At 38.6% G+C, this 27,762-nt stretch overlaps 1 protein-coding gene across 1 annotated transcript; it reads left to right on the top strand.

Moving 5' to 3' along the window:
- Positions 1-1,404: 1,404 nt before the first annotated feature.
- frk (fyn-related Src family tyrosine kinase) lies at positions 1,405-26,324 on the top strand. Its single transcript, XM_054761993.1, has 9 exons — positions 1,405-1,489; positions 1,558-1,989; positions 12,638-12,759; positions 18,485-18,648; positions 18,779-18,947; positions 21,594-21,752; positions 23,721-23,902; positions 25,748-25,907; positions 26,012-26,324. Exons 2-9 carry the CDS (start codon positions 1,583-1,585, stop codon positions 26,218-26,220), a joined length of 1,572 nt encoding a protein of 523 aa, XP_054617968.1. The 5' UTR covers positions 1,405-1,489; positions 1,558-1,582; the 3' UTR covers positions 26,221-26,324.
- The last annotated feature ends 1,438 nt before the right edge of the window (positions 26,325-27,762 follow it).

Genomic DNA, 27,762 nt, shown 5'->3' on the forward strand with positions numbered 1-27,762 from the left:
TGTCTGCATGATTAAGCTGTCGAACTGGACAGGTTCAAAAAAACAACAACAAAAAACACTCCTCTTGCAAGTATCTCATGAGAGCTGCACCTTCCACAGTAGAAATAATAAGAACAACTAGAAATAAGACTGGAAATAATCCACAATCTAGGGATGTCAAATTAAATCAGCCGACTGATATTAGCAGCCAATATTGGCATAAAAATTAGATATCGGTTCATATCGGTATTGTTTTTTATGATATCGATGCATGGGTGGTGACATACTTTATATGGCTTTATTTACATCAGGAGTGTCCACGCTTTTTCCAGCGAGGGCCACATACTGAAAAATCAAACCACTTTTTGCTGTTGTTTTTTTTTTTCAATATTTTAACTTTCTTCTTAAATAATCTTCATAAATGTATTTTATGGCTTTATTCCCATAAAAGTTTGACTTAATTCCCATAATATTATAGGTTTTTTGACCCAACCTAATGTTCCATAAAATTACAACTTTATTCGTTATTTTGTTTGTTTTTCATGTTGCATCTTTTAAAAAATAATATACTTTTTCTTGAGTAATTTGACTGAAATTACATAATTTTTTCTCATACTATTACAAGTTTATTCTTTTTGCTTTTTTTAGAATATGACTTTTCTTTTAATATTTTAACTTTATTCATGTAAAATTACAGCTGTTTAGAATTTTGCAACTATTTCAACTTTCTTCTTGTAATTATGACTTCATTCTCATAATATTTATTCTGGTAACATTGTCTTTTTCCGTAACCTAATTTTCCAAAAATTACAATTTTATTTGTTGTTTTTTTCATAGTATTTTACCTTAAAAAATAATTTGACTTTAACATTTAACTTTTTCTTTAACATTTCAACTTTATGCTACTATATTGACATTATCTGCCCGCATTATATTATGATGTTATTCTTGTAAAATTACGACTTTATCTTGTTAGATTACGTACGTTTTTTCCCTTAATATTTTGACTTTATTATTGTAAAATAATGATGATTTTTTTTCCATTTTTGCTGGGTTTTTTGGAGGGGCATTTTTTTTGTTAAATTATGCCATGGGACAATTAAAGGAAAAACAGACACTGGCCAAAATGGCCTCCGGGCCACACTTTGGACACCCCTGATTTATACAGCATGCTCAGCAGGAACAGATTAGTACAAAAATATATATAAAATACAAAGACCCATCTCAATTGGACAATAAGGTCTAAATGTGTGTATTATTTATTGCTACCTAGAGCTAATATGCATGCTGTTTTTGTTTGGCACAAGCACAGCAAGCCACTGATATTATTTGATCACTTTACCTTGTGCGAGTCAACTTCACGCAGGCTCCAGTATAACCAAGTGTCCGATTCCCCAGTAGCACCTGAACGCAACATAACTTCACCTTTGAGCGAGAGCCACTCCCCAGTCCTCATCAGGTGCAGGTGTTTGACATGCTGGCAACATTCACCTGGACTATGCTCACCAAGGTAAAGTGCTAATCTCCCAAAAAACATTTGATATTTATTGTAATTTTTGTGTTCATGATCACTTGAAGATCGCACAATGACTTGCTGGAATTGATGGAGAAGACCATGGATGTCCGAGCGAGGTTTTCAGCGTGCTGGGAGAGATGTCTGTCTTGTTTTAAAAAAACAAATCAAACTGAAAGTAAGACGAACGACCAGAAAAAAGAAAATACTCACATACCTGACATTGTTTTTAAAAACCCCACCGCCGTCGAGCGAAAAGCCAAAGCGGTGGTAGAACCGCCGGCGAGTGTAGCAGAGGATCGTTTTGTGGCACTTTATGACTACTCTGCTCGCACCGGGGAGGACTTGAGCTTCAAAACTGGCGACATCTTGGAAGTGGTGGACACAAGTGCAGAAGACTGGTGGTTCGCCAAAGCGATTACTGGGATTTCTGCATCAAAACAAGGATACATCCCCGCTAACTATGTGGCCCGAGTTGAGAGTATCGACGCAGAACCGTGAGTATATTCTCTATTTCCTGAAGTGTTTTGCAGTCTGATTCTTTAAAAATGTAAAAAAAAAAAAACACACTTTTTATGGTGACATGTGTTGCCCACTTCAAAGGTGCTGCACCTTTTCAGTTTTGCGTAAGGATTGTAAAGGTGTGTCAATATTGGTATCGATTCCATACCAAATACTATACAGGGCAAGTATCGCCGATACCGACACTTAATTTTGGACATTTTTCAAGATCCATTGACTGATTTTGTGATATTGCCTTCAATTTGATCATGATTAGAATCAAAATAAAACATAGAACAAAGGCAATCATTTTTCCCCCTGAACAATCTGTTTAATACAGGGGGTGTCCAACTTTTTCCAGTGCAAAATGAAAGGACGCAAGGGCCACTTGGATATTTTGTAAAGCGACGCATGTAAATATGCAAAGAAGTTATATATTTCAAGAAAAAACTGCATCTCAGTTTTGTGGTACAGGTGTAAAAGCCTGTCATTAGTATGAAAATCAATCTTTGCTCTTTCCCCCCCCCATTTTTGCTGTTTTTTTTGTTGTTGTTTTTTAATTTTCAAATATTTCAACTTTATCTTCATATACTTGTCATTGTTATGATTTTATTCTCATATTATTAACACTTTATTCCCAACCTAATTAAAAAAATACAGCCTTGTTTTGTTTTTGCATATTATTATAACATTTTAAAAATATTGTATTTTTGTTTAAATATTTCAACTCTATGCTACTAAAATGACATTTATCTTCATATTATGAGTTTTAAAAAAAATTACAGATTTTCTCCTAATATTTTGACCTTATTCTCATCAAATTACAGTGATTTTTTTTTTTCCCCATTTCTGCTGCTTAATTTTCCAACTACTTCAGCTTTCGTCTTGTAAATTTTCTTCTTCAAATTCTGACTTTATTCCCATAGTTTGACTTTATTGTCATAACATAACTTTTTCCACAACCAAATTTTCCAAAAACTGCAACTTTATTCATTATTTTGCTGCTCATAATATCGCAACTTTAAAACAAATTTATATTATCTACAATATCAAGGAATAAGTTGAACACGGGAGGGCTTTGGGATTTGAAAGAAAGCCAATATCAGGGTTTCCGCTACATGTAATTGATCATGGCACACCGCCACAACAAAATAAAAACACCACACCTTAAAACACATATTGACCACAATAATTTTGAAAACAATTTAGAATATCATAAATGTTTCACTGCGCATGCACCAGAATGGGCTGTCTGACCTGTTGGCTCTCACTGCCTCTCCGGCGGCGGCTAGCTAGCTAGCTCGTTTTTGTCCCACGGGCGAGCTGTAAGTGGCTATCGTGTTCATGGGGTACACGCTAACTTACTTTTTTAAAGTGTCACTTAACAATGTTGCTCTCTTATCAGAATTATAGGTTGTCTTGAAAACACTAGCTGTGTGTCCAGCATTAAGATAGTGATGCTATCACAGGGTTCTCCAACAGTTAGCTCGTATGCTAGCCGTAGCTCACCAGCAGAAGTTGAGTAGTTCACCAAAGAATATTTGCGTCAACTCTTAATATTTTTATAAGCGTTCTATTCAAATATGACACCTGTATTTAATGACAAATGAGCACAATGAGTGGAGATGTGCTTTGTAAATAAAGTGTTGGCAGTCACATAAAACACAAATAGCTTTCTTTTTGTCAACGTACCGGTATTAATAGTGCTGCAAGCTGGATACACCTGTGCTATCATAACCCTGGACTCTGTTTATACTGTTTTATACAGGACACACTTTTCTAACAAAAATAGGTAAATGGCTTATTTTGTTGTTATTTTCAACTCAAAAAAATAATTATTGAACAATTAATTTCCAATTTACTCTAAAACAGGCATCAAATAAAATTTAGATTTGTGTGAAATAGTACAAAATGTTGTACTTTTGTACTATTCACATAGTACTATTGGACTAAATAAGGTCAGGTAACAAAAGGAGGCTCGACATTTTACTCTCAATTTAAGGGCTCTCTGCAACTTTGCTATAAAATTAACAGTTTTGCAATGTTCTCGGTTCGATTTCTGCTGGTTGTAAAAAAGTTAAATAAATAAGTCATATAAATTATGCAGAAATCATGCAGCCAACCACCACAGCTTCAAAAATCCTAGGGAAACCTTGAATACAATAGTAGCTCTTGCTTATTTATTATTGTTTTTTTTTTTTTTTTTTACTTTTTTATAATGGTTGACTTCATTTTGCCCAAACAATTTCATTTTATTTAAATATTTTTTAAATAAAATAACATTTCAAATGTAATTGCATTATTTTGTTGTTTGATTTGTGGCCTGCAGCTGTTTTTTTTTTTTTTTTCTTTTTATTGGCCCGCGGCACATTCTAAAAATATAATTTACAACAAAACTAAAAAATGTTTTTAAAAAAACAGCAAAAATGAAAAATCAGCAGCAGCCTGAGGAAAAACAAGAAAAAGTTGTAATTTAAAAACAGAATATTATGAGGACAAAAAAGTCATTTTAGTAGAATAAAGGTGCAATATTAAAAGATTAAAAACAAATGTCAGTGTATATATTTGTGACAATAAACATAGAAGAGAACTGAAAAATATCACTCATCACGCTAGTATGGTATCAATAATATCATTATTTTCATCAAAGATTGTCTCAAACAAGTTAATAATTGTCAAAGGCCCTGAAATGGTTGGTGGTTAATCATTGGTTTTAGGATGTGTATCTTTACTGGGACTTGAGTGAATGTCTGCTGTGAAGATTAATAGACATGACCGAGCCATTTTCCTGCTCATTTGTTTGCAAGTTGCTCGCTAAAAGTATTTTCATTTTTCCTCAAACACTGGCTTTGCCCTTTTGTCAATGGAGAATTGTGTTCTTGTTCATTGTCGAGCTTCTTGGCAACATACAGGTTTTTCCTGTCTTGTTTACATGTTAAAAATGGTTTGAGTGGATGAAAAATGTGATCTCATTGCTAATCTTTGCCTGTAAACATGATGTTTACAGGCACGGGAATTCCCTGATCATGGTCGAGGGACTGTTTCAGGTCAGTTAGGATGACATATGATTTCTATTTGCGAAATGCTGCAATTGTCAGAAAGAGAGAGAACATATTTTAAAGTTTTATTGCTTTCTTCAAAGTCGAATGTTTTTATTTGCACATTACAGTATCAGAGTTCATATGGAGTGCATATTATCTTATCCTATAACACTTTTTCTTTAACATTATGAATATAACTTAAGAAATATGTCTATCTTATCCCTAATAGTGAAAGGTGAATTTCTCCATTTCCATTATCAGTTTTAAGGATGCTGTCCATGATTTTATATAACGTGCGAAGGTCCAGGTCCTTATCGATTTTTATTGCAGTCATTCCTAATATGTTACTGTAAATAGATGTGTATGTGCTTAATTCACTTTGTGTGTTGTATCAACGTCCAGCGTATTTTCTGCTTCTATAGTCCCATTTATCTTCAATAATACACTCCTGATCAAAATCTTAAAACCAGTTTAAATGACAAGTTGCAAATGTTTTTTGTCTCACCTCCCCCTTCTTGCTTTTGCATTTTGTAGTTCTACTTAAAACCTCGTTAAGATCAAAATGTGCAAAATGCAAATTCTAGCAATTTTAAGATTTTGATCAGGAGTGTACCTTTTTTTTTTTTTTTATAGCATTTTTCACCTCTTCCCAGAAAGGGTGCCAGCACAGGGCAAGTAAACGACACGTGTATGTGGTTTGCAACATACAGAAAGGTGCCTGTCTTTGAAGAGAGTGGGAAAGCCAGCATACTGATGGAATGGCTTTAGAAGCTTCTGAAAGTTTAACTGACCACATTTGGGTTAATTGGCGGCACACCTGTGCATGTGCCACACCTCAAACAGCACACTGTTTTCTTGTTTGACATAATATTAATAATATAATAATAATAATGATAATTGATACTTTTTTTTGCTGGTGGTGGTAACTACGTCTGTAGCCACAGCTGCCCTGGGGTAGACTTGCGGGAATATGGCTGCCTACGGCCTCTCTCCGACCAACACCAAACATTCATTCAGCACTGGAGGCAAGGAGGGTGAAGTGTCTTGCCAGGGACCAAAGGTGACTGGGTGGAGGGAGAAAAGAGTCAAGAGTCTTGTACCGACACACTCACTCAGCCAAGACGGCACCATTACTCATAAAGCAACATAAAAAAGCCAGATTGCAGTTTGCAAATGGAAACAAAGACCAATTTTTTTCCAACTGTTAAGTATGCAGGTGGCAGCATCATGTTGCGGGGCTGTTTTGCTGCAGGATGAGATTGGTGCACTTGATGCTGCACTTGAAGCAACATCTCAAGCCATCGGCCAGGACGTTGAAGCTTGGCCGCCAGTGGCTCTTCCAAATGGACAATGACCCTAAGCATTCAACCAAAATGGTCAGAAAGTGGCTTAAAAGGACAAGAAAAGTCCAGGTTTTGGAGTTATCACCACACAGCCATGATCTCAATCACATAGAACATTTTGGGCAGATTTGAAAAGGCGCATGAAAGCAAGGCAGCCTACAAATCTGACCCAGCTACACCAGTTCTGTCGGAAGGATTGATCCAGAACTCCAGCAAATACTGAAGGAAATGTATGTAAATGTTTGACTTTGAAGAAAATTAAAAACTCAAAAAAAAACAACTCATAATTGCAGCATTTAGCAAATAGAAATAATTTTGTGACTCCTAACTAACCTAAGAGAGGAAAATGTTCGACTGATTTAATTTCAGATTATGAGGGGGAAAAAAAGTTTAGCTTGTGTTGGAAATTTTGAGACGTGATGGTAAGAAAGTTGACTGTAGAAGCGAGCGCTTCGGAAGCCAAAGTTTTCCAAAAGCTCAGTTTTTAAGGACAAACACCTTTTTACCGTACTTATTTTTGCTAAATGTCATGTATTTTTAAATGCAAATGTTGACAGGTATGCAAGGGATTGATATTATTAGCTGCACTAACGCTCAACAGAATTTCCAGAGCTTGTTAAATTGTGAATTTCTTCGGCATCTTGCTTTTTTTTGTTGTCGTCGTTGTGAAAAATCCAGTGAAATGTAGTCTAAGGAAACCACAGTCCAGCAGTACAACAATGTGTAATGCTGTCTGCACATACTGAAAGCAATTTTTACTGTACATTGTTTTCTGTGGCGCATTACGCATATGAATAACAGCAGTACCTACTGGTCCGTATGGATGAGTGACACGGTACTTGAAACTAGCAGCTTCCATTTTCAGATATAACAGTGGTGGGTAAACTACCGCCCGGGGGCCACATCCAACCCGCCAAGCGTTTGAATCCAGTTGCTTTCAAAGTATTTAATTAAACTTTTAGCAAGCAAGCTGGCAACATGACTTGCAAGTAGTCAGTCAATCTGAGACAACCTTTGGATGGCTTCATGGATCACATGCAGTGATCCAGACATCTACCAACTACATCACCCACGGTGCCAAAAAAACACAAGTCTACAAGTCTACAAGTCTACAAATATGTGGCGCACAGCTTAACCTACCCACTGTCTGGGAAGTAAAAAAGGAGGGACACTCACGTACTCTTTAATCGTCTATCATTCAGAATTCATGTGCATTCCGGGGTGTCTTATTCAGTAAGATAAAAAACTGCAAAAATTCAATTTGATGTGGTCTGATGTTTAAAGTTCTCCTGAAAAAAGGGACACACAAGCACATACAGAAGATTGTATGTCACTCTTCCAGATGAAATAAGCAGGGATGGCCGCTAATATCGTCCCACCAGTATTATCGTCCCGATATTGGCATAAAAATGTAAATGTTTTTCTTCCCTATTATGAAAACCAATTTTTAAAAATTCTGTATATAGGCCGATGGGCTCCCGAGATATTTATCAGCACGCAAATGATGGCCGTATCAAACAGCGTTGTGAAGGAGTGTGGGTGGCTGTAATAACGAGCACGTATGGCACTTTTTCCATAAGTTAACTTGAAGTCGTTTTCTTATTTTGCACAATGTTTGCATTTGCATTTGGGCCATCACAATAAAAATAGGCATGATGTGTTAATTCCACGACAGGAGATATGTGATGTTACACATCTGTATTGCTATCAGTTGATATCGGAAATTGAGCGTTGGACAATAACGGCGTATCAGATATCAGCAAAAAAGCCAATATCGGACAAATAATTCCAGGTGGACTGAATTATAAGCGTAATGTATCAAATATACACTCCTGATCAAAATCTTAAGACCAGTTGAAAAATTGCTAGAATTAGCATTTTGCACATTTGGATCTTAATGAGGTTTTAAGTAGAGCTAATATGCAAAAGTCCCCCTTCTTGCTTTTGCAAGACAAAAAGCACTTTGAAAAAGTAATTTATTGAAAACAGCTGTTTATCAGCTGAGAAAAACTTTAAGACCAAAGGCTATAAAAGCCAAAATCTGCTCAAAATGTTCATTTTCTGTTAGGCATTCCCACTGTCATGCCCTCCTGATAGCTAAAGCTAGGAAGCTTTCTCTTTTTGAACGTGGTCGGATTGTGGAGCTGCATAAGCAAGGCCTCTCGCAGCGTGCCATTGCTGCTGAGGTTGGAAGCAGTAAGACAGTCATTCTACATTTTTTAAAAGATCCTAAGCATTATGGAACAAAAAAGTCAAGTGGTAGACCCAAAAAAATCACACCTGCGCTGAGCCGGATGATCTGATTGGCTGTCCATCAAGACACAGGGCGGTCTTCCACCCACATTAAGGCCCTTACTGGTGCCGACTGCAGCGCAATAACCATCAGACGGCTTCTGCGGGAAAAGGGTTTAAAAAAACAAGTTCAAAGACCTCGTCTCCTTCAATACCACAAAAAGTGCCCGTTTACACTTTGCCAGGGAGCATCAAAAATGGGACATTGAAAGGTGGAAAAAGGTTTTATTCTCTGAGGAAAAATGTAACCTTGACAGTCCAGATGCCTTCCAACGTTACTGGCATGACAAGGAGATCCCACCTGAGATGTTTTCTACCCGGCACAGTGGAAGGGGGGTCCATCATGATCTGTGGTGCTTTTTCATTCAGTGGAACACGGGAGCTTCAGGTGGTGCAGGGTCGTCAAACGGCTGCTGCTTACGTGCAGATATTGCAGCCCTCCGTCTGTGTGGTAACAGCTGGGTTTTTCAACAGGACAACGCTGCAGTTCACAATGCTCGCTGGACGCCTTCTTCAGGGAGAATAACATCACTCTTTTGGACCATCCTGCATGTTCCCCTCATTTAAATCCCATAGAGAACATTTTGGAGATGGCAAGGGAAGTTTATAAAAATGGCCATGAGTTCCAAACAGTTGATGCCCTTTAATGCCCACGGGCCGCAAATGGTCTCTGGGCCGCACTCAAATTTTTCTTAAAATTTTCCCTTGTTTTCCCATAGTTATTCACTAAGCATCATAGGCCTCAAGAGAGCTCCTAAGATGAAAAAAGTGATAAGAGGAGGACTTTTAAGAAGCCTAAGTGTTTTAAACAGACAAGATGGCAGAAAGACAGAGAGGAAGGAGGAATATTCTCTGTATGATTTTACTAACACGCTACGGGCATGATCATACCGGGATAATGTTTGTGATTGACATCGTCATCATTCTGCCAAATCAAAGCGCTTTTTTTTTTTTTTTATAACACTGCCAGCAATCACAGGAATTGCTGACAGGTGCGTCTGAATGGATAGATTTGACGATCCATTCATTACTAGGAGCGCTGAGCACGTTTGTTTTTCTTCTTGTTCCCTTTTGTTACAACCATTCACAGGTTTTAAACGATTGCATCATAGCTAGCAACGGGGTCAACCACACCTCATCACAAGTTTCTGTCCCTTGCTCAGAGTTGATCACTCTTCATGTAAGACTCCTTGCTAGGATTTTTTCGGAGCTCTCTGAAAGGACTCTGAGAAGCTTTGTGAATACGGGCCCGCGTCGCTACGGTATCTTTAAGCATGCTCAAGACTCTACTCCTATGAAAGTGACAGTAATAACTAAGCATAGTTGTCTTATTAGAGATGGATGAGATGGAGAGGTATCCTGTTCCATTTAATTGTCATGTTTTGTTACTGAATTTTATACTGTGTACAGTATGAGTGACTTTTCGAGTTATAGGTATAAGATCCAACTTGTACACTGTGCTTCTGACTTCACTCTGGCTGTAGAGCCAAAACAGCATAGTTTCTGGTGGAAATCCTTTCTCTATGACCCAAAACAATGGAATACGTCATAGTAGAAACGTCATGCATATAAAACAAAGTGATGATCGCAAAGTGTGAAGTGAATTGTAACGCTAATTGTTAGCTGAATTGTTTTTGTCTTTATGTTGACTTAATGACTTGAATGTTTTGGACATTTGCCAGTTTAAGTATTTGTGGTCTGCACTGTCTCCCGTTTTCCTAAAACTGGTTTTGCTTCGGTTAGAAGCCAACACGGTGTTAAACACAATAAAAGCACGATTGGTGTACGGTCCACAGCCATCCCGCCTTCGTGTTGTTGTTTTCATATGAAGTGAAAACTAGTGCTTGCACCCCAGCTCTGCTCCACAGAGTTGTTTACTTTTCAGGCGCATAGCGGTAGCTTTGGCTGGTTCTACTTGTTGGAGATGAAGGACCACTTTAGGAAATTAAGACAATTTCACCTCCCCTTACGTGTTCGTTAATCTCCAGTTATGAGACGGAAAGAAGACTCACACCAGATAACGTTCCAGAAATTTTATTGAGAATAAATCAGACAGAATAGGATAAGTTGCAGAGTTCCGGTCCCCGTCTCCTCCACCTCAGATGACGAGAGATGGTCCCTAACGATTGCTCCTTCCACCTTTTTATAATTGTTTTCCTCGGACCATTGGCGCCAGTCTCTCCAAAGATAACTTTCTCCCGGATTCTTTGACGAAGTTGGGTGACGCCAGTAGGCCATAGTGGGAACCTTCGCTGAGTTGTCGACACTTTTCTTGCAGAAAAAGCACTTACTTTCCAGTCTGTCTCAAGGTTATTGACTTGTTCATGTTACCACATCTGGCTGCTGGTCCCGGCTGGCCTTCACTATATGTGAGCACTCGCTATTTCTGTTTAACCTTTTAATATGCTTCAAACAGTTGTTCATCTACTCAGCTAATTATTTAAGAAAGCCCTGTTTCTGTAAAGTACTTGTAATCACTCAGCTAATCATAAGTTAGGCTGTATATGTACTTTATACTGTACTTATATTAAGGCACTCGGTTAATAATTCAATCAATAAACATCAATGCAAACAGTGATTCTAAAATCTATTTGTAATAAATATTTACTCACTCAGCTAACAAGTTATTAAAACAATATTATCCTACATACTACAGGTCATGATATTGCTTTAGTAGTGAAACTATTTCCAGAGCCTCCAGGACTTTTGCAAAGTTTCGATCGTGCCAATTCTACAAATTCCCGCAAATTATGCACAACCACGCAACTTTGTTCCATTTTTGCAACTTGCCCGCTCATTTTGGCCAATCATCATTATTTTGGCCAATCAGATTCGTCCCATAGTAGCGCTCAAATAACTCATATTTTGTTTGATTTGTTGAAATCAGTCTCGGACAGTGCATTTGGTACTTGGGCCTTCTGTGGGCTGGCCAGACCCCATGAGAGCCAGTATCAAAAAACACTATAGTACTGATAGTAAATGTATGCCATGGCAGAGTTACGAAGAACAATTGCCTTTTTTAGAGCAATAGCCTTGCTAGCGATGCGCCATTCTGGTGTTTCGAGACAGGGGAACTCCAGCACATTACGTAAGATAGCCTGAGCCACGGCTCAGTGATTAAAAGGTTCCAACAACTCCAAACATCTACAACATCATCAGTTGATAAAAATATAAAACCTTTTAAGTAAAATACATTGTTCAGCAGAGATTTCTCCTCAGTCAAACATTGTGGGCGTAACTGATCTTCTTGAACAATTCATCTCTGATCAACCAATCAGGACAGGGGTCCTGCCTCTTTGCTCTGTTCAGCCAATGGGAACTGGGGTCCTGTAAGCTGGCTTTGAGGCGGAAGTTGATTCAGACGTTTGACCCAAAAAAACAGCCCCATTGGTAGTAATGTGTATGTGACAGCGACCCGACAGTCTCGCCAGGATGTCTGGGACCCTTATTCTGAAAGTCCTGGGCAAATTACATTGATATGGCAACATATAGAACCTGAAATCTGATTGGACAAAAAAAAAATAACATACACTATATAATATTAAAAAAAACGTATTTAGAGGGTTGTAGACAGGTTTTCTATTTTCTAACTTGGAAAATATTGGATTTTATAAATAAGGAATCCTACTTTGTGGAAATTCGTTTATCTTGGTTCACTTATGGAATCAATTAAGTGATAAACAAGGGATTTTTGTACACTTTTTTTTTTCCTTCCTCATCTAATATTAAGCCACCTAATAATAAGCTGATGAAAATAAATCAATTATTGTTTCGCCAATAAAATAATAAGTTATATTACATCGTGTTTGGGAAATAGAATATTTTGTGCAATACGTTGCATCCATTGTTCCCAAACCCGAGAAGAAATCAGACCAAATGAACTATCAGCATCAGACCTATCACAGATCCGGGTTACGGGGGCAGTTTTGGCTTCTGTATGACTTTTCCGTTTTGACTTTGATGTACAGATGGTATTTTCCGGAGACCAAAAGGCTGGATGCAGAGAAGATGCTGTTAACTGGAAAGAACCACAATGGAACCTTCCTAATCAGGAACTGTGAAAGCCAGAAAGGGGAACTCTCCCTCTCAGGTAAGAAACAAGCAGTTCATTCCAGTTTCTTGTTTCTCCCCCACCACTAAAATACTCCTATACCAGTTGTATTACATAACGACGTACAACAATGTATAAGATGAAATATGAATGGTCACACAGCTGGTTCCTCATAAGCTATTGTTTGAGATGGATTTGAAATGAATTGAAGTTAGTCGAGTCTCTCATAGCAACTGAGATGTTCCAAATTTCGGTACCTTTGACTGATGACACCTGTTGGCTGAATGTTGTGTGTCTGAGGTGTTGCACTCACCTCTGGTAGAGGCTCTTGTTACCTTTCCATTCATGGAGGATTTCATCTTAATAAACCCACCTGAAGTTGGTGGAGTGAGTCCATTTGAAATGCGATATATCGAACAGGCTAGTTAAAATTTTCGAAAATTCTCAAAACTAAGAATATTGTATTTCTGGAGATTGAGACAATGATGAAACACTTTAAAGCCTTTTTAAAAAGTTATTCTATTCATTTTAAAGTTGTTAAACTTGTCAGTGGCCGGTTAGTAATAGAGTATTCAAAATGAGAACGCAATCATGGAATAGAGAAACATTTTCTCATTTTCAATGAATATATTGCTGCACAGTGTGAGGTCACTGAATATGTTCATCCTGGCTGGTGTTTACCACATTGTCCCCATGCACTGTGTGGACGAATGCTTTTTAAAAAACAAAACAAACTACAATCATTTAAAATGGGGACTTAATGCTCGTTGGTTACTTTTTGATAAGCTCATTTGGCTCAGACATCTTCATTCAAAATAACATACAGCGGGGAAAATAAGTATTTGACCCCCAGCTGTAGAAGGAATCCAGTAAAAAAAAAATATTAAATAAAGGTTATGAATGAAGGTGTATTTGAGGGAAGTAAATATTTCATCCGCTACCAACCAGCACGATACACTCCTGATCAAAATCTCAAGACCAGTTGAAAAATTGCTAGAATTTGCATTTTGCACATTTGGGTCTTAATGAGGTTTTAAGTAAAGCTGCAATATGCAAAAGAAAGAAGCAGGAGTGAGACAAAAAGCATTTTGAAAAAGTAATTTATTGAAAACAACAATTAAACTGAAATAGGCTGTTTATCAGCTGAGAAAAAGTTTACAACAATAATAATAAATAATAATAAAAAAAAAATTCTCAGTAGGACTCAGTAATGAGTAGCTCCACTGTTCTTGTTAATCACTTCAAAAATTGCTTTTGGCATGCTTGATGGTGGTGTGGTGGTGAAGATGGCTTCACCAAGGGCATCAACTGTCTGGAACTGATGGCCATTTTTATAAACTTCCCTTGCCATCCATCCCCAAATGTTCTCTATGGGATTTAAATGAGGGGAACATGCAGGATGGTCCAAAAGAGTGATGTTATTCTCCCTGAAGAAGTCCTTGGTCAAGCGAGCATTGTGAACTGCAGCGTTGTCCTGTTGAAAAAACCAGCTGTTACCACACAGACGAGGGCCCTCAGTCATGAGGGATGCCCACTGCAACATCTGCATCCGTTTGACGACCCTGCACCACCTGAAGCTCCAGTGTTCCACTGAATGAAAAAGCACCCCAGATCATGATGGACCCCCCTCCACTGTGCCGGGTAGAAAACCTCTCAGGTGGGATCTCCTTGTCATGCCAGTAACGTTGGAAGTCAAGGTTACATTTTTTCTCATCAGAGAATAAAACTTTTTTTCCACCTTTCGATGTCCCATGTTTGATGCTCCCTGGCAAAGTCTAAACGGGAGGTTTTGTCGCATTGAAGGAGACGAGGTCTTTGAATTAGTTTTGTGTTTTTTAAAGCCTTTTCCCATAGATGTCGTCTGATGGTTATTGCGCTGCAGTCGGCAGCTCCAAATTTTTTTTTGACTCACTCCCCCTTCTTTCTTTTGCATATTAGCTCTACTGAAAACCTCATTAAGATCCAAATGTGCAAAATGCAGATTCTAGCAATTTTTCAACTGGTCTTGAGATTTTGATCAGGAGTGTATGTGCCCTTGAAACACAAATGAGTCCATTTACTTTTGTTCATGAAGCCGTCTATGAAGAGTCGGATTGTTGCTGATGTCACTAACGGTTGTTGTAGGTTGTTTTTTGTTTTTTTTGTTTTTTTTTTAACAGCTCTCACAATGTTTCATCTTCTGATTGCAGAGCTCCTTTCTTCATTACAACTGTGTCAAATAAAAATACAAATAGTACACCCTGCGCAAGTTTGGCCACCGCAATGGGAGCAGAATCCAGAAACACTACTGGTCAAAAGTTTTAGAACGCCCCAATTTTTCCCAGTTATTTATTGAAATTCAAATCGTTCAAGTTCAATGAATAGCTTGAAATGGCACAAAGGTAAGTGTTGAAGTTCCAGAGGTTACACAAAAGGTAAGGTTAAAAATGTGTATTTCAGAATTATTCAAAAAGTCCTGTTTCTGGGACCACAAAATGGGTCAACAATTTAAAGCTGTTCTGCAGAAATGGAGGTTGATCAAGCCCTGGCAGTTGGTGCAACTAATTCCTACAGGTGTTCCAAGTTCTGGAGTACTTACTACCTCCTCTGTCTGCATAAAAACAGTGTTCAGAACACACACACCTGGTGAACATCAGCTGAACAGCATCGTACTGGAGAAAGTCATTTGTTGATGACAATTGAGTGTTCTAAAACATTTGACCGGTAGTGTACTTGGCGCACTATTCAGCCATTAACTACGCTAATAGACGGTCTAAAAGACCAAATTTGTCATTTTTCAGGTTTCCAGAAACAGTGGTTTGGTCCGCAACATATCAGAAGAGGAAAAAATGTCCAAACACTTGCAAAAATATGGCTTATTTCACCTTGTGGAGCTTTGGTTTGTGCCCTTGTTGGCTACCACTTATAGTCCAGTGCCACTTTTGTTTGTTTTTTTTTCCTCTTCATGACGCATTTTTTGACTAACGCAGCTCATACTCTGGAAAATACAGTATCCACGAAAGGAGCGGAGCAGACAGTGTGGCGAAAATAATGCTATCCACACTAAATATTCACAATTTGGACATTATCATGGGGAGTGTTGTTGCCAGCAGGGACAGTAGATTTCCACTGTTATTTACACCAAGCTCTACACTGACGACTTTATCAACGTGTTTCTTTAGTGTGGTCCCATGAAAAGATATCATGAAATGTAAGCGGTGTACGTTTTGTGATATATTGTACCCTACAGTTTATTATAGCCTCATAAAAAGTCAAGAATAATGATGATGATGATGATGACTATATTAAAGCAAACAGAGCTCTGGTATCAAAATAGCATCGGCATGAGTAGATATCCATATTCAGGTATCGGGTTTGGATTGGAAGTGGGGGAAAAAAGTGGATGGGTGCATCCCCAATGTCAAGACGTAATTATTAGTTATGGGCAACATTGCAACTTGTGTTTGACGTGGCGGCCATGTTGAATGTGAGGTATCTCATTCTAGCCTGGAATTATGCTTCCTTTTATTTGTTTAAAGACACAAGCCATCACTTTATTCCAACTTATTTTCTTAAAACTTAACTTAGCTTGACTTGCTAGTGGTGGTCGTCATTCTGTTTAATTTAAATGAATCCGTGCCTCGCACCAGACAAAGATGATGTGTGGTCAGGAAAACTACAAAATGGTTCAAATTCCATTTGCAACAGTGGAGCTCAGCAGGAAACATCCACTCCCGTCAAAGGAAGTGCTGAAACTTGGACAGTTGGACACTTTGGCCTTCAAAACAAACTATTTTGTGGTTGACTACCGCCTAGCAGTCAAAAAATATGTTATTTAAGCAATTTTTTTTTTTTTGCCTAAATGAAGCATTTTCAAATATAAAAATGGGTAAATGAAGTAAAATAGAAATGAGGCATTCAGAAGACACATTCAAAGATGTTGTGATCATATGTAGTATTCTACACAGATCACTAGATGTCAGTAATGTTACATTGAGAAAATAGCCACCTTAGGTGGAGTCTATACTATGTCTTATTTATGTCTTATTTTCTTTTTGTATGTCTAATATATTGGCTAATACAAGTATTAAGGTGACTATAGGGGTGTTATTTGATGTCTAGAGGGCTCTAATTTTATTTAGAAGGTGGTAAACAGGTTTTCAATGCTCAAACTACGAAAATATTCCATTTATAAGGAAATCCTTTCAACAATTCAGTCATCATGGAATCTGAAATAGTAGGGGGTTTCCAGAAGGGGTTTCCAAACTTTTTCTACCGAGGGCGATAAGTCATGAAGCAAATAGTGCAATATCTCGTGTGAATTTCTCTTAGACAGCAATAAAGTGTCATTTTATTTTTAGAATATGCACAGGGCCAATAAAATAACAAGCTGGGGGCCACAAATGGACCCCAGACCGCACTTTGGGCACCCGTTTTTGTTTAGGTTGTGCAACAGTAAGAGTTTGAAGAGTGAATGCTGATTTTTGTCGTGCAGTACAATTTTCTAGTTCCTTATTGGTTGACGTGTAGTATTACTAGCTCCGCCTTGCCGCTTATCGTCACTAGTGTCGCAGGTATGCTGGAGCCTATCCCAGCTGACTTCGGGCGAGAGGCGGGGTACACCCTGGACTGGTCGCCGGTCAATCGCAGGGCAGCGAATAACATAACATAATACGAGGAAAAATGACGTCATTTTAGTAGCATAAAGTTTTAACATGAAAGAAAAAAGACTTTTTTTAAAGTCATAACGTTATGAAAAACAAACAACAGGAATGGTTGTAATTTTCAGAAGATTACGTCAAACTATTACGGGAATAAAGTCATAATTACAAGAAGAAGAACAGTTGAAATAGTTGGAAAGTTATCATTTCTGGAAAATTAGGTTGGGGAAAAATAAAGTCAAATAATTCTGGGGCTAAAGTCATAATATTACAGGAAAAAATGTACGATTATTTATAGGGATGTCCGATATTGGCTTTTTTGTCGATAACCGACACAATTCCAATATCACCAGATACGGATATGTGTAACATCACATGTTGTGGAAGGACTGGACTTGACTTATTACCTTATTATGTATTATTATTATTACTGTGTGTTACTATTTATTATGTATCATTGCACTACAAATTTGACGTGAGCTGTTCCTGATTTATTTATTTATTCTTCTACAATTTTCTTATTTTTATCCCTCATGTCTTGCCTTGGTGGTTTTATTTTGTGATTAAGTTCATTATGGCATTTTTGCAGAGCTGCTGGAAATGTGAATTTCTTTTGGAGATGAATAGTCTCTTTCTTTCTTTTGATATCGTCAATCCCTCAATGACCACCATCACATATCTCCTGTCGTATGATTAACCCCGCCGCCACGACTGGCTGCCTTTTCAAGCACATTTTTACACGCCACGAGAGCGACGCCTGTGTGATTTTCCTGGCTACCCGCTGATATCGAGGCGGCTAAGATGAAAGTCAAGCGGCTAGCAAGGAAGTGGAGATTGAAGCGTTTGGTACCTTCTATTATGGGAAATGTGATTTCACCACTGAGCAAGAACGTCAAGACCAAAGTTCATCCCACATACTCGTATCAAAGTGGCCCTTGCATCCTTTTCATTTTTCAGTATGTGACCCTCGGTGGAAAACGTTTGGACACCCCCGGTTCACGTGTTTCACGGGGATGGTGAAATGGTTGCTTACAATCAATCAAAGTGTATTTATTGCTCACAACCATGCAGTAAACTCAGTGAAGTATTGTGTTCATCTAATCCAGTGCTGTCTTGTGTTTCAGTGCTGGATGATGGGAGGGTGAAGCATTATAAATTAAGAAGAACTGAAAAGGGTCACTACTTTGTCTCAAGGGTCAAACTCTTTGAAACGCTGAAGATGTTGGTGCGACACTACTCGACACAAGCAGATGGGCTCTGTGTACGTCTGGGAGAACCATGCAAAAAGGTGTCCTTTATACACGACGTTCAAAAAGCAAACTTCCCTTTTCTGAAGTGTTTTTAAAAAAATGATTACGGTTTTGCTCTGAATGAATGTGAATAACTGAAACCTGAAATGACTGCTTCTCTGTATGTAGATCGAGGCGCCACAGACTCACGGTCTGTCCTACAACACCGTGGACCAATGGGAGATTGACCGCTGCTCCATCAAGCTGCTGCATAAACTGGGAGCAGGTCAGTTTGGAGAAGTTTATGAGGGCCTTTGGAACGACACCACAGCAGTTGCAGTGAAGACACTCAAACCTGGTAAGCAGTGTCCAGTTCCAAATCTCTTCTAAATGTCTTCCCAAAGACAAATTCAGCCTTTTTGCCAAGCGCCACCTCGGTTAGCGTACCGGTAATGTAAAATTTGGTTTGCGTACAGTTTCCGTTTAGCGTCTTGTCATGTTATTAATGTACCGCATGAGAACGTCATGTGTTCTTGATGTATTTTTATCACAAAACGTGCTTTTCATGTTGTTGACCGGAAAGGACGTTCACGGCAAGAGCTCTGCTGTCGCTGCAGGAGTTTTTATCTATTTTGCCGCTTTCCTGACCACACTTCGGGATCACAAGATCAAAACAGCTGGCGCACACCCTTGACTTGAACTCGGACCGGCGAGAGGCACGGATTCGTTTGCAATCTAGCAAGCAAAGCTAACCGGCAAACTGCTGAAGTCCAAAGCGGTTGGACTTCTGAGATCCATGAGGAAAATAGAGCATTTCGAAAGAGATACCAAGGTACTACACAATATCAACGCTGCCTTAAGAGAAAGGAAACAATCATCGCGCAAATGAAGAACACTATCGATGAGATGGATCAACAATGCACAAATGAACTATGATCCCGATGTGGCTCCGAATTATACTCAGGGTACATGCCAGGGCAGTGGAGAACAGAGAAGCAGATGAATGTTGCATGACCGGTGCAACAAACGGCCAATTCGATACAATCAAAGGAGATGAATGTAGATATCGGCAGCATGAATACATGCATTCCACCGCATGGCAGAAACGGCGCCACACCCGTCATCGTCAAGTTCACCAACAGAAAATTCCAAACTGCGCTGCTGAGATGGGGAAAGAAGCTGAAGGGTTCAAACATCTACATGACTGAGCATCGGACAAAACGCAACGCCGACATCGCCAAGAAAGCACACAACTTGAGGAAGCAGGGGAACGTCCAAGGCACTTGGAGCGCCAACTGCAAAATCTACATCACGCTAAACGGAGGACCAGAAGAAGCCAGAGTGCCTGTTGTCAAAGATGGGAAGGATGTGGATGAATGCTACACATCACATCACCATGACGACAAAGAATGTGGAGGATACTCGCAAACAAAGACTCATGCAGTTGGAAGGATTACATCCAGTACCACATTGCAAAGACCTGCACAACAAGAAGTACTGGAATTAGAACCCAATGTTTCTACATTCACAATACAACAATAGACTCTAGGACAGGAAGACCTGGAAGTGGAAACCTTTGCTAACCAGACCACAAACGATTATCATCGATCCGGACAACAAAAGAAGAATTAAAGAATTAAACACAATAACGTTATTAGTTAAATCCGTACTTTTCAGAAGTATGCATGCAAACTCCAATCATATCAAGCAATATCTGAGTCAGTTCAAGGAACCCTTAACATCATCACGACCTCAGAAGCTAGGATTGACGCTGAGAAAGGCATGAATTCTCAGGTGGAAGGATATGAAGTGAACTACATCAACGGGAACAATAAGAGTGGAGGGAACGTTAAATGATATATTGATCTACACACCTTAACTCTACTGATCGTTTTCTTCCGTTGTGTCAGATTTGGAAAGGAGTACATGTTGAATATAGGAAGTTAACAAATGCATTAGCAGTTGATGTGGAAAGGAGAGAGGTAGGATTCTTCCTACTCCTTTTCGTACATGTGGAAGTGTGAAGTATTCCAATGTAACCTGTATGCATGTTTGGAATAAATGAAACCACATCATTAGCTTGCCAGTACATGGAAACAGGAAGTGGAAGTAAGTTTCGTCACCCGTCTGTTGTCATCTGCGGTTGACGCTGCAGTTCTTTGCTAACCACCACAGTTACAAGCCTCAAAACATGTTTTTATAATATAACAATTCTAGTTTTACATGAATCAAACGATTCTAAATGCATGTAAATGATGAACGAAAGGATAAATGAACATTTAAGGTTACTTTTACCTTCACTGAGGACGTGATTATTGCCAAAGACACGATGTAGCAGCAAGATCAACACGGACACCACCGTTATTAGTTATTGCTTCACTTCAATGGTTCTCTTCTTGATCAAAATGCTGTCACTTGCAGCTTTCTTTGGCTCCGTTTGGCTTATTTTGCAGCTGTGAGCAAAAGAAAAGCAGAGGCTTGAGGTAAGAAATGCTATTGAATTCAAGAAATAACTCACAGCAAAACACCAAGGTGGCATTCGTGTTGCCCTTGCGGCCACATCGTGTCTTTGGCAGCAATCACGTCTTCAGTGATGGTAAAAGCAACCATGTTTTGCGTTGACATGTTTAGCTTTCTAGAACGGATTAATTGGATTTACGTGATTTCTTATGGGGAAAAATTGATTTGGTTCGAGCAAGTTTGTTAGTCAGACCTTCTGGAACCTATTAATGTCGCTAACGAAGGTTCGCTGCGTACAAAAAGCACGTTGTGACAGTCATCATATTGAAATCATGGACTTTTTTGACAGTAAGGGTTTTCTCCTGCGTGCCTCATGAGAATCAAACTGTCTTATGGTAAATGCTTGCACTCATCTACTGTATTTGTGTCTGCCTGTTAGCTTTACCTCCACATATTAAAATGATTCAAAGACCATGTGTTTGTTTTTTTGTGGGTTATCTTAATTTCATCGCATGACTGTGTGTGTATCATTTGTCTACCCAAGGTACCATGGCTCCCGCGGACTTTCTCAGAGAGGCTCAGATCATGAAGAGACTACGGCATGCCAAGTTAATCCAACTGTATGCCGTGTGCACCATGGAAGAGCCCATCTATATCATCACAGAGCTGATGAAGAACGGCAGCTTGCTTGAATACCTGCAAAGTAAGATTAACAAACATTTCTTCATGTGTGTATATATACTGTATATTCTATGATAGAAAATGGTAAATTTAATTGTTCTTTACTGCAGCTTCTCAAATTAGAAAAAAAGTACCAGTGTACCACTACTCTTTTCAGTGAGCTAGTGGTGTACAATGATGATTTCTTATTAAACCGTCGACGTGTACACATACTATTGCAGTATCTACAGTAGGTGTCTCTTTATTATCCTGTATGTGCTGTACATCATGTACAGAATCCGGAATATGTCAACCATATTAGGGCCGACAATGGAAAGTTGACAACCATTGTTTACTTGAAAGTGCAGCTTTTTATTGGCCTCACGGCACATTCTAAAAATATAGTTTAACAAGATAGGTTAAAAAAAAAAAAAAAAAAAAATTCAACAGCAAAAATGGAAAAATATTCAGTAATTTTTCAAGAATAAAGTCAAAATATTGAGAGAAAAAAGTTGCAAGTTTTATGAGAATAAACTTGCAATACGGGGGGAAATGTCATTTTAGTAGCATAGAGTTGTAATGTTGTAACAGGAGGAAAAAAAATAATTTTAGTAACAAAGTTCAAGTATTCAAGACGGGTTTTTATTTATTTATTTTTTTTAAGGCGTAATATGAGAAGCAAAACAACGAATAAAGTAGTAATTTTTGGAAAATTTGTTTGTGGAAAAAGTTATGTTACGAGAATAAAGTCAAAATATTATCGTAATAAAGTTATAATTAGAAGAAGAAGAAAATTTAAATATTTGGAAAATTCTAAAAAAAAAAAAAAAAAAAAAAAAAAACAGCGGAAATAAAAAAAAACAGCTGGAATTTTATGAGAATAAAGCCTAAATATTAAGAGAAGTATTCTAGCTAAAAAGTCTCAATTTTACGAGAATACATTTTTCATTTTAGTAGCATAGAGTTGAAGTATTGAAGAAAAAATGTCATAATTTTTTTGTAAAGTCGTAATATTCCGAGAAACAACGTTTCAAGTTGTCCTTTTTGGAATAGTTAGTTGCGAAAAAGAGACGTTGAATAAAGTCTAAATATTATGGCAATAAAGTCATATTATGAGAAGATTAGTAGTAGTCGGAAAAAAAATATAGCAGAAATCGAAAAATCAGCTGTAATTGTACAAGAATACCATCGTAATGGGGAAAATTTTCATTTCAGTGGCATAGAGTTGAAATATTGAAAAGTATATTTTTTTGTTGTAATATGAGAAAAAAAAATTAATTTTTGGAAAATTAGGTTGGGGGGAAAAATTTGGATACGGGAATAAAGTTAAAATATGAGAATAAAGTCATAATATTACAAGAAGAAAATTTGTAAAGATTATTTTTAGTTGAAGTATTTGGAAAATTTACAAAAAAACCCTGCAAAATAGACATCACAAAGCAGAGATGCAGTTTTTTATATATATATATATATATATATATGTATATATATATGTATATATATATGTATATATATATGTATATATATATGTATATATATATGTATATATATATGTATATATATATGTATATATATATGTATATATGTGTGTATATATATATATATATGTGTGTATATATATATATATATGTGTGTATATATATATATATATATGTATATATGTGTGTGTATATATATATATGTATATATATGTGTATATATATATATGTATATATATGTGTATATATATATATGTATATATATGTGTATATATATATGTATATATATGTGTATATATATATGTATATATATGTGTATATATATGTATATGTGTATATATATGTATATATGTATATGTGTGTATATATATGTATATATGTGTGTGTGTGTGTGTGTGTGTGTGTGTATATATATATATATATATATATATATATATATATATATATATATATATATATATATATATATATATAGCTTATTTACATTGGGGGAAAAACAAGGGTGACTGATTTCGTCATTTTGTATTTTTCAGAGGACAAAGGTACCAAACTACAGCTCTCTGACCAGATTGAGATGGCTGCCCAGGTGGCATCAGGCATGGCTTTTCTGGAGTTGCAGAACTACATTCACCGAGATCTTGCAGCCAGGAATGTGCTAGTAGGGGAGAACAACATCTGCAAGGTGGCAGATTTTGGCCTTGCCAGGGTCTTTCAGGTTTGCCATGCACACGTACTGTACCGTGCACCCCGTTTCAAGAAAAGACCCACGCACTTTCTTTGTTGCAAAAAGATATAGGGGGGTGTAAGGCCCAGAGATGGGACTCAGGGAATGGGGGATAGCAAACCGAAGCCCAACAGCACATTACCCTGGCCGAGGTCCGCAAGTATTTTCTTTACTCACAAGTCAATACGCCTTTTCATGTACCGTATTCAGATCAGATCTCTTTACACAAGTTGTGCCACGTGGAAGCAAAACATCGACATTTTCACTTGACCCATGTAGTGTATATTAGGGATGTTACGGTATCGTTTGTTGCCTTTATTACAAAGCTCATACTTGTAATACACTACAATATACTGATCTACAGTGGATTGCCTTTAGCATCTTTAATATGCACATCAAATATTCTGTATGCCATATCACTATTTGTATTTTTTTTATTTGAGAATTTTATTTGCTGGAGCTTCATTTTAAAAATAATTTAATAATACAGAAAAAAGAAAACAAGAAAAAAAGTTAACAAAAAAAAAGGGAGGACACCAAGGCGTCCCCAGGCCAGCTGTGAGACATGATTCCCTAGGTCTGCCCCGGGGTCTTCTCCTGGCTAGGCATGCCTGGAACACCTCACCAGAGAGGCGTCCGAGTAGCATTCAGAGTAGATGCCCGAGCCACCTCAACGCGTAGATGCCCGAGCCCAATAAACGCTTAAGGTCACAGACCGATGAGGCCATCAGGACCACATCGTCTGCAAATAGCAGAGACGAGATCCAAAGGCCCCCAAAATGAACTCCCTCGACACCTTGGCTGCACCTAGAATATAATCGGTGACAAATTCTAGCCTTGGCGGAGGCCAACGTTCACCGGAAACATGCTCGTCTTATTGCTGGCAATGCGGACCAGGCTCCTGCTTCGGTTGTACAGGGACCGAATGGCACGTAGGAGCGCCCCACCAGTCCCGTACTCCTGGAGAACCCCCCACAGGACACCGCGAAAGACACTGTCGAATGCCTTTTCCGAGTCTACAAAGCACATGTAGACCGGTTGGGCAAACTGCCAAGTACCCTCCGGTACCCTTGCAAGGGTGTAGAGATGGTCCAGTGTTCCGCCACCGGGACAAATACCACATTGCACCTCCTGTGGCCGAGGTTCGACTAACGGTCGTACCCTTCTCTCCAGCACCCTGGAATAGACTACTTTTTGAGGGAAGCTGTCAACCAAAACAGTCCCTCAACATCCAGAGCCAGAACTCAGGGCGAAACTTGTCCACCCCCGGAGCTCAGCCACTGGGGAGTGATACCTCAGCCGCGGTGATGGAATGGTCCACATTCGTGTCCTCAGCCTCTGCTCCCTCTATGGAAGGTATGTCAGTGGGATTGAGAAGGGCCTCAAGGTATTCCTTCCACCGTCCGACTATCTCCTCAGTCGAGGTCAGCAGGCTTCTGTCCCCATTGTAAACAGTGTGGACCGGGCACTGCTTCTCCTTTCTGGGGCATCGGACAGTTTGCCAGAACCTCTTCGAGGCCGACGGAAACTCGTGCTCCATGGCCTCACCGAACTCCTCCCACACCCGAGTTTTTGCTTCGACCACCGCCGAAGCCGCGTGCCGCTTGGCCAAACAACACATTGACACAAACACATTAAAAGACCAAGAATATGGTACATTAGAGATTTATAGACCATTGAGTGGGGAAAATATCCGGAGTAACGCATTAAATCGGAAGAAGAGTCAGTCAGGGCCAATAAACATGTTGCATTTAATCTTTCTATTAGTATTTCCCGGTCTTGCGCTTATGAACTGAATCCACATTGATTTGTGTGTTTGTCTTGCTTTGAATCCAGAGCGACAGTGTATATGAGGCAAGAGAAGGGACCAAATTCCCGGTGAAATGGACCGCTCCCGAGTGCATCCACAGCAACATATTCACCATCAAATCCGACGTCTGGTCGTTTGGTATTTTGCTTTATGAGATTATGACATTTGGCAAGATGCCGTACCCAGGTAAGACTTTCAAGTTTCCGGAATGATTCACACCCGAACCATCATACCGAGTTTTTTCCTCACCTTTGCTAGGCTCTGATAATACGTACTTGTTTTTCTTCAAGACATGACAAACTACCAAGTTGTCCAAAGAGTTCCCCTGGGCTACAGAATGCCGAGTCCGCCCAACTGCCCCAAAATCTTGTATGACATCATGATGGAATGCTGGAAGGAGAGCGAAAACGATCGGCCGACATTTGAGACCTTGCAGTGGAAGCTGGAGGAGTTCTTTGAGCTGAACGCAACCTCCTATGATGATGCTTGCCGCTATTAGCACACAGAGAGAAAGCAAATTGTATTCAGATCACTTGAATCCATACATGTACTCGGTATGTATTTTGAAATTCCACAATTAAAATCAGAGCCGTATCGACTTCAGGTGAAATCCAGTGACACCCTGTGAGCTTTTGCTCCTGTCCAGCATCTGCATTTTGTCAACGGAATGAACTCCGGTGCTGCTGAAAGACTATCTACCCGTCTTGATAAACCAGCTCTTCTTGCAATTCTTCCTCGTGCACATTCTTTCCACTGTCGACTTGCTGTGATTTAAACAAAAGACATGAGTGAGTGAATCATGCTTACAACACCTTACCTCAACTAACAGATTGCATAAGTAGTGAGTAATGTGAGACTCGGTTCCAGGCATGTACTATTTTACAGGCTCTGTTCCTTTTAGTATGGAAAGCATGTTCATTGTTCGTGGCAGGTTCTGTGGAATTTATGTATCAAAATAAGCATTCTTTCTGTACTTCTGAGCTTCATTGTTCAACACTGCTCCTTTGTCACTGCACTCAGTTGCCTGCCTTGCTGATTTGCAGGTACACGTAAGCTACGTACATTACTTTGACTAATTGTGTATTATTAACCAAATAACCGCAGTGGCCGCCAACATGTGTTGATTTTTGTACATTTTAATATATTAAAAGTCAAATCAGTGTTTCGATAACCTTACCAAATTGTTTTTTTTTTTATCATGTTAAATGAAACAATGAAGTGAACGCATAAAGAATGATTTAGATTTTGGTTTTGTTAAAGCTCACAGTGCAGCACAGCTACGAGGTTCTGGGTTGGACTCTTGGCAGTGCAGAGCAGGGCTGTCCAAGCTTTTTCCAGCAAGGGCCATTTTGATATTTTGTAAAGCAACACACGTGGATATGCTAAGGAGTTACAGTATATACACTGCTCACAAAAATAAAGGAAGCACTTAAACAACACAGTGTAACTCCAAGTCAATCGATTGCACTTCTGTGAAATCAAACCGTCCACTTAGAAGCAACACAAAGTGACAATCAATTTCACATTCTGTTGTGTAAATGTAGCAGACGAGGCCGCACGGTGGCTAAGTGAGATCTGGGTCGGAATCTCCGCTAGTCATGTCTGTGTGGAGTTTTCCCCGTGCGTGTGTGGGTTTTCTCCGGGTACTCCGGTTTCCTCCCACATTCCAAAAACATGTTAGGTTAATTGGAGATTCTAAATTGTCCATACGAATGAATGTGTGTGAATGGTTGTCCCCCAATAAATAAATACATTCAAATAATTTTCTGTGTGATTTTGTCAGCACAGTCAACTACGTAAAAGTATTATTTCATTCAGATCTAAGATGTTTGTGTTCCCTTTATTTTTCTGAGCAGTATACAGTATATTTCAAGGAGGGAAAAAAAACAGCTTCTTGCGCTTTTTTCCCCCCATATTTGCTGTTTTTTTAAATTTTCTAAATATTTCAACTTTCTTCTTACATCACCTTCATAAATGATCTTGTAATATGACTTCATTCCCATAGTATTGATTTTATTCCCATAACTTTTCCCCAATGTAC

The sequence above is a fragment of the Dunckerocampus dactyliophorus genome, chromosome 19 (genome assembly GCF_027744805.1).
Source record: "Dunckerocampus dactyliophorus isolate RoL2022-P2 chromosome 19, RoL_Ddac_1.1, whole genome shotgun sequence".
In the NCBI taxonomy this organism is placed as follows: Eukaryota; Metazoa; Chordata; class Actinopteri; order Syngnathiformes; family Syngnathidae; genus Dunckerocampus; species Dunckerocampus dactyliophorus.